Source organism: Phyllostomus hastatus, unplaced genomic scaffold, assembly GCF_019186645.2.
Source record: "Phyllostomus hastatus isolate PE091 unplaced genomic scaffold, TTU_PhHast_1.1 phas_contig_210, whole genome shotgun sequence".
In the NCBI taxonomy this organism is placed as follows: Eukaryota; Metazoa; Chordata; class Mammalia; order Chiroptera; family Phyllostomidae; genus Phyllostomus; species Phyllostomus hastatus.
Window position 1 is genome coordinate 8368946 of NW_025333737.1, and position 15965 is coordinate 8384910.

The window sequence follows — 15965 nt, forward strand, 5'->3', positions numbered from 1 at the left end:
TAAATGATATCAGGGATGTTACATAGTCTCTTTCCTTGGGTTTCTGTGGCTTCAGATAAAACTACCAAGGCGTATACATGCACAATGTCCTTTCCGCTTGGCCCCAGGGCTCTGGTCTACCCGCCCCATCTGTTCCTGAGCCTGCAGAGGCTGTGAACCAGAGAATTTATCTTCTCGGCAGGATCTGCCAGTCACAGCAGGGCGGGGCGGGGCCTGGTGGGCGGAGGGACACGTGTGCGGGGAGGGAAGCAGGAAGTGACTTCGGGAGTGGAGCCGGCGCGCGCGAGCGGCAGCGGGGGCTGATGGAAGTGGAGTGGGGGCTTGAGAGGGCACCGTAGTGAGTCGGCTTTTCTCTCCTTCAGCATCTTCGGTTGGGCCAAAGGCCCGGGGTCCGGGGCCATCAGGGCCAGAGTGTGGGACTCGGAAGGGCAACCTGGAGTTCAGAAGGGAGTGCCTAGGGACTGGAGGGGGTCGGAGGGGAAGCTGGGCGGCATGGGCAGGTGGCTGAGGAGGGAGAATAACACCCCCCGCACCCACCCGCCCCCAGCCGCCTCTCCCAGGCAAGCTGGAGGGTGTCGACCTGCCTTCCTTTGTCATTGGTTCTCCAAGATCCTCTTCATTCAGTGCTTCACGGAGGGCGTGTGGCGACCCTGGAGCCCTAGGAACGAGGTGGTTACAATTGCGGCCAATCTCTGTCCCCTCCACCTGGCCCTGGGGGTCAGCAGGACCTCTGGAACTTGACTGGGGATCTGGTTAAGATGCTGCAGGCCCGAGATTGTGCATTTCCAAGCGGTGCCAGGTCAGCCGGTTTGCGGACCACTTTGAGTAGCGAGCTACTGGAGAACTTTTACACATCCGTAGCAGCCCAAACCCAAATCATTTTTCAGGATTCCTCTAGTGGAGCCAGGGCCGGCGTGTGCACTTGCCTTAAGTGCTGTCTCTGCCCTGCAGCTTCATCACCATCTTGCAGCTGACTTTTGGAAGCACAACAACGGGTTTAAAAGGGAGAGAAAAGAAAGAAAACCTGGATCAGCCAGGAGCGCCTCAGGTGCTGCTGTAGTAGAGTGCGCACCTGTGGGTGGTGTTGGCGTCTTTGAAGTTGGGGTGAGCAGAGAACAACCCCTTTCCCCTTGCAATCTAATCAAGGTTTATGTATCAACATCCAGCTCACAAGGAAGCCTGGGTCCCACTGTGGAAGCTTCTTTTGAGGTGCAGGGGCTGCTGCACCCTGTCCCCACAGGGCTACTGGAGAAAACTCTTTTCTTGGGGCTCTGCGCTGGCCTTGCCAGTCCCTCACAGGGCAGGAGAATCACTTTCTAAGTTCTGGGCCTCGTCGAAGTTGTTCTAGTTTTAGACCAGGACTTTCCACTTGAATGTGTATAAGACTTGATAAAAGGCAGATTCTGATTCAACAGGTCTGGGGTGGGGCCTGAGATTCTGCATTTCTAACTAGCTCCCAAGGGGGACCAGGGCTGCTGATTCTCAGACCACCCTTTTTAAGACAACAAGGGGAAGAAACTTTTCCAAGAGGCGCTGGTCTTGCATGGCCAAGGATAAACGCTGCAGCTGTTGGGATGGTGCCCTTGGTTTTCCCCATGTGCCCCTTTTGTGTCTCGGTGTCAGCTGTAAATGCACTGGCTTGGAAGAGTGTGTTCCCCCTGACTAGCCCCACAAACACCTACAACTTTCCAAAACCAAACCCACTTGGACTTTGGCCTTTTAGCAGATGCAAATGGTTTCCTCTTTTCTGTAGTTGTTAAAAGGCACATTCAATACTGCTTTTTCATATATTTTTTTAATGACCTGCCTTGGGTGATAAATACTAAGAAGATGATAGCTGTGTGCCTTTCTTTGTGAATGCTGTTTGAAATTTTATCCACAGGCAGCTAGACATAGGTGGTTGTCATGATCCAGATGTCTGGTTTTAAAAACAAACACAAACCCCTTTTTTTAAGGTGACTTAACAAGATGACGTATGTAAAAGGAGGTGTTTTTTTAAATGATTTTTTTCTTTTTTAAAAAGATTTTATTTATTTTTAGAGAGAGGGGAAGGGAGGCAGAAAACGAGGGACAAAAACATCAATGTGTGGTTGCCTCTCATGTGCCCCCCCACCGGGGACTTGGCCCACAAGCCAGGCATGTGCTCTGACTGGGAATTGAACCTGCAACCATTTGGTTCCCAGGCCAGCACTCAATCCGCTGAGCCACGCCAGCCAGGGCTGATTTTTTTTTCTTTGCTTGGTGCAGTCACTATCCTGAGTTCCATTTAGGTTATGGAGACACAGTCTGAATCCATAGATGCCATCTGTCCTAGAGGTTTCCTGGCACCAGGGTCAAGCCCGGGTTCACGTGGGTTCACCTGGGTTTATCTGGGTCTACCTGGACCCACAGGCTTACTAGGTTTGAATCTTGAGCTCATGGCCTGAGGGCCTCTGACACCCTCTGTCACAGTTTCCTTCTAGGGTCAATAGAGCCAGCGTCATTTGCCCAGGGTTGCTGGCTCCTCACAGAGCTCTGGGGCCTGGCAGGGATAAGCCCAATGGGGCTGTGTCCAGCCCTGCGGGTGCTGGACGACCAGTGAGGAGCTGAATGAGCCCTTTGAGATGAGGAGGCCCTGGGCCCCAATGTTTGTGTACCAGAACACAGGGCTTTTCAACAAATGGGTTTCTTTGCCCTGTAATTTTCCACAGCAAGAGTCTAACTCCCTATCATTTTAGAGCTAGGATTTAAAACACACTCAAGTGTAGAGGAGGCCCTCTGAGAAAAACAAGAGGGGATGATCCTGTATGTTCCTCGGTGGGCAGTGGTGTAACTTTAGCTTCAGCTTTAATGACTGGGGGCATTTTACTTACAGCTCTGTTTCCTTGTTTTGCTGAGTGTCCTGTCAAGGTTAGCTGTCCAGGGTGGCACAGATAATTCAGCAAGCAGTGTCTGGGGCCAGAAGCCCTACATACTGGTGTGCCAAATGTGAAAAAGCATTATCCCTGTTCTTAAACAGCTAATGATGTAAAAGTTGAAGGAGGCAAGCCCACATAAAGAAGGCACCAAAGATGTGCCTATGCGCGGGGATGGGTGTGGAGATGAATTGGAAAAGCATGGAATTGAAGTTGGCATACGTTGGCATTAGGTAGGCAGCAGAGGATGCTCTGGATCAGATGAGTGGAGGTGGAGAAGGAAGGCATTCTGGGAGGGAACCACGTGAAGAAAGACTTGGAGTAGGACCATGTGGGGCTTGTCCCAGGTGCCATCAATAATTCAGTTGAGTTGGTGCCCACTTGGGGCGTAATGGTAGTGGAGACACAGGCTTGTCGCCGGGCCAGTTGAAGTTCAGTCAGTGGAGCATGCCCTTGGCAGGCCATGGGAGCCGCCACAGGCACTTTGATGGGGAGCTATTGAAGGTTGGATCAGGACTTAGCTGGATGAGTTCAAGAGGGAACCTGAGCTGGTCACCAGTATTTAGAGAAGATGGATGATGATTGGCAGGGGCAGGAGGCAAAGGTGAAAGGCAAAAGGCTGCAATCAGACCCTCCCTTCCTCCAGGCTTAATAATTCACATTCTTTGAGCTTCTCTTTGGAACTACTTCCCAATGTTGTAACCTCTTTCATGGTATCTTCTCCTCTGGTGTCTCTCTAAGTGTCCCCATGTCTTTCCTTCCAGAATTAGATGATTTCACTGAAGGGTGGCATGGTGGGAAGGTGCATAGACCAACCCAAATGGAGGCCAGCTCAGGTAGAGGGGGTTAGGACACCTTAGAACATGTGTGTGTCACCGGAGGGGACCACTGGCACTGACAGTCTCTTGCTCCTCTACACACAGCCGTATCCAGCATGCTCCAAGGCTACAGCACTGTGTTCCAGGCCTTGCTGGGGACCTTCTTCACCTGGGGGATGACGGCAGCTGGGGCGGCTCTGGTGTTCGTATTCTCTAGTGGACAGGTGAGTCGAGTTGTCTTGGTTTGGTTCTGGAAGTTCGTGGGGACTCTCTTAGCAGGCTCTGGAACATCTCCATTCTTCCCAGCAGGGTGGCAGACTCTCAAATGCCACTGGCCACACCTCCAGGGTGTGGGTGATGTTTGTCCTCTGTCCTCTCGTTTGCTCCCCTTCTCCCTACCAGGCCTGGAGAGCAGGTGTCTATGGCCCCCGCACTCCTTGACCTCCCCTCCTGATTCCAAGGGAGCAGGGGGTGAGAAGCCCAGTGATTCAGCCTCCTGGAGCCCCTGCCCCATTTTCATCTTCCATCCAGTCTCTTCAAGGCCTGGTGCAGATGGTGATGTGCATGGCTGAAGAAGAACAATAGGTTTGCAGTGTACTGCTCTGCCCTGTGGCCTTGAGTTAGCTGGAATGGGTGGAGAGACCTGGGGGAAAGGAAGGGTATCTGTTCCCTCTCTTTTTTACTCCAAATCCAGGGCTCTTTATTCCCTCCCCCAACCCCTTTGGGATAAATACACTCAGATCCAGCACCTGCCCACCCCACCCTGACCCACCTTTACTCACCCCTGCACACCATGCACCTCTATGTCTCCCATGCGCCCACATCTGTCCCTCCTACCCTACATCCCTCCTACCCTACATCCCTCCTACACAGTCCACACATACTATCACACTCCCAGAGCTCCTCACATATGCTCACCCTCCTCCCACTCACACCCCATGCTCCCCCAACACATATTCCATATATGTCAGCCCTCTCCTCCTGGGCCTGAGTTCCTTACACTTCTTCAGCCCTTGACTCCCTCCATCCCTAGACCTAGAGTGGTCCATGGGTAACTTGGTGAATGCAACCTTAGAAATTATAGGAGTGCTAAGCAAGTAAGTGATTTAAGATCTAGTCAAACACACTGTGAGGTGTATCTGGAAACTAAAACATGTCTAGGAAGTTGGCAAGCGAGTCACTGTTGTGTCAGAAACCGGAAGAGCAGGTATCGATGTCAGCGATAAGATCGGACCTCCCCTGCTGCACTCTCCTCCCTCCTCCGTGGGTGTTCGGAGGCCAGCAGAGGCTTGGAACTCAAGACACACAACCCCGAGCCCAGGTTATCGTCCACCGTCCACCGGTAGTGAAGACATTCGATACCCAGCCCCTGAATGAGAGACACCCAGGAGCCAGAGGAGAGGGCTCCAGGTTCCCTGATCCCCTCCTTTTTCATGACAGCCACACCGGGTTTCCTGGGGTCCTGTTCTGGTGCCCTTCAGGGACGGAGCAGCCCATGTGTTCACCTTTACCAGATTCTTTTGCTTTGAGAAGGAAAGGTCTGAGTCACACTAGCTGGGATCTAGCTGGCTGTTGAGAGCTGAATTAAATGCAGTACTATGATGAGTAGAACTTCAGAGCCCCGTGTGGCCCTGGCCAGTGCTGTGGGTTCCTCAGAAGTGGGGAGCCATCCCAGAGGGGCCCCCTTCTCCTTGGGGCTGGGCGGGTACCCACTCAGGTCAGGAGGAGGAATTGCTAAGGCCTTTCCCTGTGTAGAGGCATGTAGGTGGTCCCCAAGACCACTCACACATTTGCTGATTCATTAGGAGGATCCACAGGACTCAGTGTGTAGTTGTCCTCCTGCCTAAGGTCTATTACAGTAAAAGGACACACAACAAGGGCAGCAAGGGAAAGACAGGCGGAGTCTGGAGAAATGTGTGCATAGGCTTTTGATGCCCGGGCCCTCCTGTGGGCCTTCCCCAGCATGGTGGTGATGTGTCTGCACAGTGGTGCCCTTTAGAGACTCAGGTTTTTATGGGCGCTAGCCGCTGCTACCACTCACATTGCAGACTCGCAGGTGTCCCGTGTAAATTGCAGTGTTTGTAGAATAGGTGCAGTGACCCATCCTTATCAGTTAGGGAGAGGAGGGAGCAGTTGCAGTTCCGGGTTCCCAGAAGGCAGCCGGAGACCAACCTTGAAAGCAGGACCTTCCAAAGAGAGCAGGCTCAGCGGGGGCTGTGTTAACTCTTCCTGCACAGGAGGTGTGTGTGGGAAGGAGCACGGCCTGGGGAGATGAAGGCCATAGTAGGTGTGAGTCCACAGAGGTGTGCTCTGTTTTCACCCAGCTGAAACTGGGGCTGCAGGGAGAGTCACTTGAGACAGGAGACACTTGGACGTCTGTCCTCTATTATCAGCACTGGGGTAGCTTTACTCAGAATTCATTTTCCTAACCTAAGAATCATATTTTAATTCTAGGAAAATTGTAAAATATGGAAAAGCTTAAAGAAATAATTTTAAAAATTTCTAATCTACTCAGAAAGGAAAAATCATTTGTTCAAATTTGTTCAGTTGCATTTGAATATGCATAAGTATCTACATGTCTATTTATATAATAGGGATCAAATTGCATGTAATGTTTTATAACCAGCTTTTCTCAGTTGATGTCATAAGCATCCCCCATACCCCTAAATGGTTTTTTGATTGCTTTGATTACATGGGTTATGTAAATGGCTATGTTGTATCCTGTCATAAAGATGTACTGAAATTTATTTATCCACTACCCAACTGCTGGACAATTAGGTTATGTCCTTTTTTCTTGCTTTTAGAAATAGTGTTATAATGAACACAAATCTTTGAGCATGTATCTATTTAGTTCCTTGAAATAAATGTCTGAAAGTAGAATAACAGATTTATTGACCTTAGAAAAAAGTATAATGTTTCTCTTTTGGAGATCCAGATGAATGCTGATAGGATGATTTTACCCGACTTCTTTATTATATGTCTGGCTTGATTAAATTAATCAGTTAGATTGACATGGCTTATGTTGTGGCGCGCCTAGAGAAGAATGTCGTTGGTATGGCTCACTGGGGTCAAAGCCTTCCCCGCAGCCCATAGTCACTCAGAGGGAGAAGGAGGCTGCTGCGGCTGGAGATGGCCGACCTGGGGCTCCAGCTACCCGGACCTCAGTGGGGGAGTCTCACGGATCAGATGACTGATGCCTTGATGTGCCTGTAATGTGTTCACATGGTTATAGATGACATCCCTAATTTAGGCCACTTCTTTAAAAAACTTTTGACTGAAAGATAAGCTGCATGTAGAAAAAGCACATTTTATAAGTGTTCAGCCTGATAATTTTTCACAAATGCCCATGAAAATACAGTAGTACCCAGATCAAGCACTAGAACAGTACCAGCTCCCCCCACTTGCCTTGCAGTCCTTTTAGGTTCTCTTTTAGTCACAACCCACACCCCAGCTTCCAATGAAAGGCAATCCCTCTCCTGGTCTCTGACAGCAGAGAGTAGTTTTCTCTGTTTTTATAAATTGTAAATGGAGTAATCATATAGTGTGTGCTCTTCAATGTCTGGCTGATTTCACCCTATTTATTTTGCAATTTACTGGATGCCCCGGCCTGACTGTGAGCTCCATTCATATATATTTTGTGTGTGTTCTCCTTGCCACATGGTATTTTGCTATATGAATATATCCTAATTGATGTGTCTACATGGGTAGTTTCTAGTTTTTGGCGCTCACAAACAGCGCTGCTAAGAACATTTTCGTACTTGTGTTTTTGGTGAATTTGTGCATGTGTTGGTGTTAGGTAATTACTCAGGAGTGGCACTGCTGCTGGGTCATAGGCTGTGCCTGTGGTCACTCCCAGTGGCTGTGCCAGTTTGCACCCCCACCAGCGTGTGGGAGGGTTTTGGTTGGTCTGCATGCTCCTTGGCAACACTTGTCAATTTCCATCTTTTAGGCCAGCTAGGTATTAAAGTTTCGTAGTCATAATTCACGGAGAGAGTAAGAGGCAGCACGTGGGCCAATGCAAGCTGTGTACTGCACTGAAAGAAGACTCTGATTGGCTGTGGGATGGATGGAAGTTAAAAAAAATTGGTTCCCCTGATTTTTTGGTCCATTTTATAAAGGCTCGGGTCCAGGCTTCCAGGCAAGTTTGGAAACTCAGGCGTGGCCCACTGTTTATTCATGTGGCCCTCTTAGGGGTAATGGTTTCCTCTCATTCTGGGAAATATCCCTTAGAAACTGAAACATCCTGTTTTCATTTTCAGAGGCGGATCTTAGATGGAAGTCTTGGCTTTGCTGCAGGGGTAAGTAGCATGATATAGGGGGAATAAATTGAGACATGTTTACTCTGACATTTCTCTGCTGCATGGTATTTCCATGCTCTCCATGTGTGACCAGGATGCATGTCTAATGTGCAGGTGCTAAGGCCTCCCCGTGATCACCGGCCCTGTTTATTTCCAGTGTATTCAATGCCCCTGCCTCTCTTTAGACAGTGAAAGAGGCTGCTTGGGCAGCCGCCTGAGGACTTGTAAAATAAGATAATATTTAGGAAGGGCCTACCACAGGGTTTTGCTGGCACTAGTTGAACTTCTCTTTCTCTCCTCTTCCCTTGTAAAACACTTTTTGTTATAGACATTTTCAAACATGTAAAAAAGTGGAGAGAATTCTATGACGTACCCCAGGTACCACCACTCAGTTTCAATCATTATTGATCTTTTGCTAATCTCATTTCATCTGTCTTCCCCTGACTTTCTTGGGAAGTTGGAATAGTTTGTAAAAGCAAATCCCAGATATGTAGTTGCATCTGCAAATTCAATGCACATTCCTAACTGAATGACCTGTGCTTTTTTAAGGATAATCACCCTCATACTAATTGTAATCCCATACCCAGTCCACATTCATATCTCCTCCATTTTTTTTAAAGGGTGTCTTCCAAAATGGTTTTGTTAAGCCCTGGCTGGTATGGCTCAGTGGATTGAGTGCTGGCCTGAGAACCAAAGGGTCACTGGTTCGATTCCCAGTCAGGGCACATGCCTGGGTTGCGGGCCAAGTCCCCAGGAGGGGGTGCACGAAAGGCAACCACACATTGATGTTTCTCTCCCTCTCTTTCTCCCTCCCTTCCCCTCTGTCTAAAAAATCATATCTTTAAAATGGTTTTTTTAGAATTGAGATTCAAACAAGAGTTTCATATTGAATTTGCTTGTTACATCTTTTGAGTTTTTTTTATTCTTTAACAGTCCCATTTTTTTCCCCATGGTGGTAATTTGTTAAGAGAAACTACATCCACTGTCTATTGAACATCCCACATTCAGAATTTGGCTGATTGCTTCCTTGGCGCAGCAGTATAACTTGTCCCTCTGTCCCCCACATCTCCTGTAAGCTCAGAGTGAGACCAAGAGGCTTGTTTAATTCAGATGCCATTTCCCGGGTATGAGTGTGTCACAGTGGTGCTGTGTATTCCTGTTGTGTGAGTCACATCAGAAGGCGTGCAATGAGTTTTCCCTTTTGGTCAATCAGGATTTAGTTCTTTTCTCCTGTTTTGATAGTCCTGTGATCTGCAAAAACTAGCCTGGGGGTGGGACCTCCCGGAAGTCCTCTAAGTCAGCAGCTGTGGGACTGGACTCTGCGCTTCTGCGAGCACGTGGAGGCACAGCAGGTGTTACACGGGGCACTGAGAGGGGTCACAGAGCCGGTTCCCAGGTCCTCAGCTCCCAGGTTTGCTTTTTCCCAAAGCTGTTCTGCCTGAGGCGCCCTGACAGCTGGTTTTCCTTTCCCAGGTTTCCTCACACAGTGGCCCTCTCCGTTTCACAGAAGAAAGCCACATTCTTGCCTTTTGTCGTGTCCCCAGGGGGAGCACAGTCTCCACGCATAAACAGGGACCCCGGGTGTTGGTGTTGGTGTAGGTGTGGAAAAAGTGCAGGCTGCTTGTCGCTCATCACCGGGCATGATCCCCCAGCAGTCCGGATGCTGTCCTGTCCTTTGGTGGGAATTTAATCAAATTGTGGGCAGAGGGATCCTTAAAAGTAATTTTCTGTGAAGGAGCACAGTGGGATTTTGGGCCTGTCACTTGGAAAGAGTTCAACGAACAAAATGACAATATTATAACAAACTATCTACTTTTTCCCATCTTCTGTTAAAAGAAAATAAAATAGAGAAAAATAGAAATAAATTAATGCCTAACTCAGTCTTTTTCTACCAATGACTACTTAGTGTTTATTCGTGGATATATGAATGAATTGAAAACAAACAAGAAAAAAAAACCTCATCCATGAAAATTTGCATTTCAAGAGTATTTTACTTTTTAATGTTTATGTGTTATAACTTCATTGCTATGGATCTGTTCTTGACCACTAGTAGCTGTTAATGGTAACTCAATCCTGGAAAATGGTTTTAAGCAGTTAGAGCCCTAGGCTCACAGGAAATTTTTATTTAAAAATTGAACTGAAATGTATATAAATATATTAAAGGGATATATGATAAAGAAATCAATAGTTGACTTTCTAGTCTAAAATATGAGTTGCTCTAGGATAAAAGTCTGTGGGGAAATGTAATTAAATAGAAGTTGGGAAAAAAGGAATGATGTAAATTTTTTGACGAGAGCTTGCCTGTGCGTTTTGGTGTGTGGAGAGTGTAACCCATGGACAGAAAAGTGTGTGAAGCATAAATGCATGGCTTAGTTTACGTGAACTTTTAGGTGGATAACGGTAGGAGCCAAATCCCTGTGCTGGTTAGGTGCACAGGAGTGCCCGATCCAGCAGCTTTGTTTAAACACATCAGTGTTTATGTGCTAGAAATGATATCTTTTGCAACTCCATAAACTTAGATGAAAGCCTTTTAAATGTCAAGTTCAGAATGAGTACTGGGCTACCTAGTTTTTGAAAATTCTCCTCGGGGCACACAGGAACTTTTTTGTTTTGTTTTGTGCTGCATTCATGCTTCTGAGCAGGCATTGGGGTGTCCCGTGTACTTTATAGTCTTTCAGGCCAAAAGCCCTTGTGAGATTTACATCGCCAAAGGCAAAAACCAAAAGGAAATGAAGAAATAAAAACAGAGTGTATTTGTCCTTAGGTCATGTAAGAATAAATTTGGGAGCATCAAAACACAAACATTTAAGATGTAACTTCCTTCAAAACATCATCAGACCAGTGTATCATCTTGTTTACTTAGCCGTGAGGATCTAAATAGTTTTGCTTTTGATTTTTAAAGTAGTTGGTAGGAAAAAGAAATTCTAAAAGTTATTTGTGTGTTTTTATCAGAGTATAAAGCCATTTGCTTTTCTAAAATTGACCTTGAATGTGAGCTCATTGTGCAAAGGGAGTCCTGGCAGGCCCCCTGATACCGAAAGTCAAAGCACCACGTGGGAGGCAGGTGGGACTCACACTCAGGGAACCTCAGGGGCGTTGGTGACTAGGAGTGGATTCTCACAAAAGCTTCCCAACCTTGGGGAAAGGCAATAGGGCCCAGGTGGCCTGAGCTGTAATAATCGCTTGTACTTCTCACTATTTAACGTAGCTAATCTGTTGTGTGGGACAAAGGTTCTTAACCAGGGGCAATTTTGTCCCCCAGGGTCCATTTGGCGTGTTGGTTGTCACACCTGGTATCTAGTGGGCAGAGGCCAGGAATACTGCTAAACACCCTGCCATGCACAGGAGAGCTCCCTCACCTCCCCCTCACGCCCCCGCCAATCTTCCAGCTCCAGTGTCGGTGGTGCCAAGCTGAGAAACCCTGGTCTAGAGAACTCTGATTTGTCATCTCTAGTCACAGAGTGCAATGCCTAAAAATTCAGGTGTTTTTGAAGTTAAAAAACAAAGAAGGAAGCCTGCTTGCCTGTGCCCCTTGTTTTCCAGAGGTCACCAGGGTTAGCCCTCAGCAGGAGCCTTGGAATATTTATATTATTCACTTACCAAGTGTCAGGACAGCTAAATGTGCCGTAGTACCCACTATCTCAAAGATGCTGCTCCCTTCACATAGCTCTGATATGTTCTAAATAAATATTTTGAAAAAGGGAAAACCAGCCTCTGTTGATTGGGGTCCTATTGTAAACACCTCGCACAGAGGTAACATGTATTTATAGTCAGTCGTGCCTAAGTTTACCCATGTGTCATATGCGCATTGAAATATGTATTCCAGTAAAATGCTGCAATGACATATTACATAATATAAAATTGTGCACCGAAACAAGTGTTTCTGTAAGAAATTCCTGGCACAAGGGTCATGTGTATTTTAAATGTGCTTAGCAATATGTTTTATAGTTTGTTTTTTTCTTATTAGCAGGACCTTGGAAGCATTAATCAGTTCTTAAGTGACTCCTCTTCAAATCCATTTGCTTGTTTGTCTCCTGACTCCTTAAATCACTCCCCAAGTCTCTAGTAATCATCTTTCCCTTCTCAGTACTCATGTCTGGCCTTGATTTTTGCCTGAGGCATGAAATTAATGGGGAGAAATGTTACCATTAAAAATAAGGGATAGTTGTTTCTCCCTGTTAGAGTCCTAGAGTCATGCAACCTTAAAGCTGGAAAAGACATGATAACTAATACTTACTGAGTTCTTACTCTCACAAGAACTTTGTGATCATCTCATTTAATTTTCATAACAGCTCTGTGAGGTATATACCAGGTAGTATCATGTACCCCCACTTTGCATTGAGGAAACTGAGGCACAGTGACTATAAGTAAATTGTTCAGGATTATACCGTGAGCAGAACGAGGATTTGAATCCTCATTCTGACCATAGAGTTCCCCCTCTTAAACCGCCATGCCTTCTAGTTGATGTCTGGTCCAACTGCTGCTATTTACACAAAGGAAACAAATCCAGAGAGAGCATGTGGTTTATCCATAATGCAAAGTTGCCAGGTAGGGTTACAGCAAGCACCTGAGAAGTCAGACACCACCAGCACTTAGTGTGTGACCTAGGGCAAGCTCCTTAGCCTTCTGGGCCCTCTGTTGACTCTCCTGAGCACTGAAGGCATCGGACCGATGTTTCTTTAAGAGCTTCTTGGATCTGCATATTTCAAGGGGTGAGTTCCAGCAAAAGTCGGCATGATCTTTTGTCATAAGGTAATGGTGAAGTGTTGTCACTAGTTTTGGCTTCACCTGTTCAGCTACTCCCCTATTCAATGGTACATTTAAACCTGAAGTTGAATACGTTTTCATCTGAGTGAGAAAGCAGCCGTTGTCTCCAGAGATAAATGTGTAGATGGTTTTGGAGAGGCTGAAACATCCAGGGTCATCATTTTAATTTTCTTGGCCTTGGTTCTGATGTCTCTATTTGGTGAGGCCCGAACTCATGGAGGAACTCAAAATCAATCGAACTCAGGGAGGATCTTGAAACTAATCTACATTCTATCAAGGAAGAAGCACTTGCGAGGCCTAAATATGACCATGAGAACTGCAGGAAAGACAGCCCACCTATCAAGAAGCTCACTTCTAGGCATGAAAAGGCAATTTAACATTTATTATTTAACCCCACAGGGAGCTGGTTTCTTATGAAGGACATGATTTTCTTAAGGAGATTTTGGCTGAATCTGCTGCTTCTGTGCAGCAAGTGGTGAATAATGTTTTCTGCAAATAACTGGCTCGCTGTTGGAAATTAATGATGCTGTCCAGTGATGGCCCCTCAGTCTGGAGGGATGATGGTGACCAGCTGTTTTCCATTTCTGTGGAAAATGGATGGGAAGAAAGGGACTTCACTGTAGGATGTGGGATTCAGGGAGGAGATTTCAGCCAGATGCACTAGGAAGGTTTCTTCTAAGCAAACAGGAGAGGGGGAAGAGCCAGGGTTGGGGGGCAGCCATTGAATTAGGTCTTCAGAAATCCTAGCTTTTATACTACTGGTCCTAAAAAGCCTGACTGGGAAGCAATCATTGCTGTTACCTTTTTCTTACTGCCTGAGAGGTAGGGAAGCCTGACATGTCCTAATGGAGATTTGCAATGTGAGGTCTTTTGGACCACACCAAAGTGGGCTGGGCCCCAGCCAGAGTACCAGCAGGCAGTGTGAAAGGAGTGTGCTAACCGGGCATTAAAGCTCCTGCATGGGTCGTTGCTCTCTGTTTCTCTGAGCCAGGATTTCCTTCTCCACAGGAAGGGTAAGAGAAGCAAAGGGCCCCGAGACGACCTCCCTGGGCTGCTGAACAAGCTCGGACCTAGAGCCTGTCCCACTGCAGCATCTTTGTGACTGGATGAATCAGTCACCTTGGGAGTTTGGGGGCAGTTGTCCAAAGTGGAGCTCCTTTCTTAAATTTGCTTTGTGAAGATTTGGAGAGCTGGGGAGCTCCAGAGCCTTCTGGATTCTACTCTCTGCAAGTTTCTTGTTACTGGGATGCAGGGACTAGGGAGGTGACGTTTGTGTGTTTTAGGGGTAAAGCTGCCCTTTCAGTGGGCACCCAGTGAGGAAGTGGGGAGGTGTACAAGAGTTAGCTTGGTGGGACTTTGAGCTACCTGCCCCAGGGGTGTCATTTGACGAGCTAAGTGTGGCTTGGTGCATGAAGGCAATGTGGGGAACGGCCCTTCTCTAAGCCAGACTGTCACAGCCTTGCTCCAGGACTCTTGGCACAGTGGTTAAGGGACACCTGCCACCTTTGCTTCCTGCATAATGATGCTGCGAGACACTGACAGTTTAAACACTCATAATTGAGAGGTTGGGACCCTTAAGTTTGTGTGCTGAAGCATTTTATTTTTAAAGGTCTCAAATGGCCAGTTTACAGTGGGATAACTGTCTCAGCTGAGATGACTGTCCCCAAACCATGCCAGGCAGGGGCAGGAGACACTGAACATACCATGGGAGATAAGCCTGACTTTTGGCCCAGCACTCCTGGCACCCAGACAGTAGTGGATGTTGTGAGCACAAGAGCAGCGTGGTGGCAGCTCTGTCCCCTGTTCCCCACTCCCCCCGCTATGCAGCCTGTGCCAGCAAGGTGAGGGCCTTCCCTCCCAGCGTATCCTGACTCCTAGCCCCACACCAAGTGGAAAGCAGTTTTGCTGCCAGAGGGTGTGGTGGGTGAGAGAGGAAGCTAGGAGAAATGGAAGAAAACCACTCGGGAGGAGACGGATTATTATTTTTTTAATATTGTATTTTTCTCTTTTCAATTTCATGCTTCAGATTCCCATTGTCATTATAAATGGTGCACAGGGTGGGGAGGGAGAGAGGAATGGTATAGATTACCTTCTGTCCACATGGATGGACAGGAACAGCGTCTGTCTTGGCAGAAGTGCTCACGTGGGCTCTCCTGCCCCACTGAGCATTGGGGGTGGTGTGGCCCTGAGGCCTGCCCAGGGTCCCCTGGATGGTCCTTCCGTGTCCTCTCACCCTTCCTTTCCCCTCCTCAGGCTGCCTTCACTCTCCTGGCCTGGAGACCCTGCCTCCCCTTTGATCCCTTTGCCTTTCCTTCCTGGCCTGGGCCTGCCATATGGATTGGGCCAGGGTGTTCTGCTTGGGGATATCTGTTCCTCTTTGTTTGGTGGGCATCCTTCCCTGTTCTGTTGAAGGAGAGGTGGGAGTGTGTGTGGGTGATGGGCAGCAGATTACAAAGGGCCTAGAGATTCAGCTTCAGTGGTCAGATGTGAGTGCTCCAGAATCATAGTAAGTTGTATACATCTCTGTAGGAACAGGTAGACATTTAATAGATATTCTTTTAAGATGACTGGCACATTTTTTATTCATTCATTCGTTCAGCAGTTAATGAGAACCTGCTGTATTCCAGGCACTGTGCCAAGTGCTGAGGATTTGAAAAAGTGCCAGGAGACAGTTTCTGTCTTTAAGGAAATTCTGGTCTAGTCAAGAGGTGGGCACTATACCAGTGGGCCAAATCCAGCACACACCTGTTCTAAATACGGTAGCCCCCCTTATCCGAAGCTTCGCTTTCTGTGGTTTCAGTCAACCGCAGTCTGAAAATACTAAGTGGGAAATTGCAGAAGGAAATAATAAATTATACATTGCTCACCATTTTGAGGAGCGTGATGAAATCTCGCTTCCAGCTGCATCCTGCATGAGACCCAGTCGTCCCGTTATCCGGCGTCTCCATGCTGTGCACACTCCCTGCCTGCTAGTCACTTAGTAGCCGTCTCGGTGATCCGATCGACTGTGGTGGTGTCTCAGTGCTTGTGTCAGGTCACGCCTGTTTTACTTAGTCATGGCCCCCAAGTGCAGGAATAGTGATGTTGGTGAATCAGATATGCCAAAGAGAAGCCAGGAAGTGCTTCCTTTAAGCGAAAAGGTGCAAGTTCTTAATCAGGAAAGAACAGGATTGTCTGCTGAGGTTGCT

General features: G+C 47.5%; 1 protein-coding gene across 2 annotated transcripts in view; it reads left to right on the forward strand.

The window, feature by feature from the left end:
- The first annotated feature begins 225 nt into the window (after nt 1-225).
- Nucleotides 226-15965, forward strand: part of SLC39A11 (solute carrier family 39 member 11) — a 262852-nt gene continuing 247112 nt past the window's right edge. For both annotated transcript variants that reach the window (XM_045837488.1, XM_045837489.1), the window contains exons 1-3: nt 226-337; nt 3818-3936; nt 7972-8010. In XM_045837488.1, coding sequence (XP_045693444.1) covers nt 3829-3936; nt 7972-8010 — 147 coding nt within the window. In that variant the 5' untranslated portion in view covers nt 226-337; nt 3818-3828. The remainder of the gene's footprint in view (nt 338-3817; nt 3937-7971; nt 8011-15965) is intronic.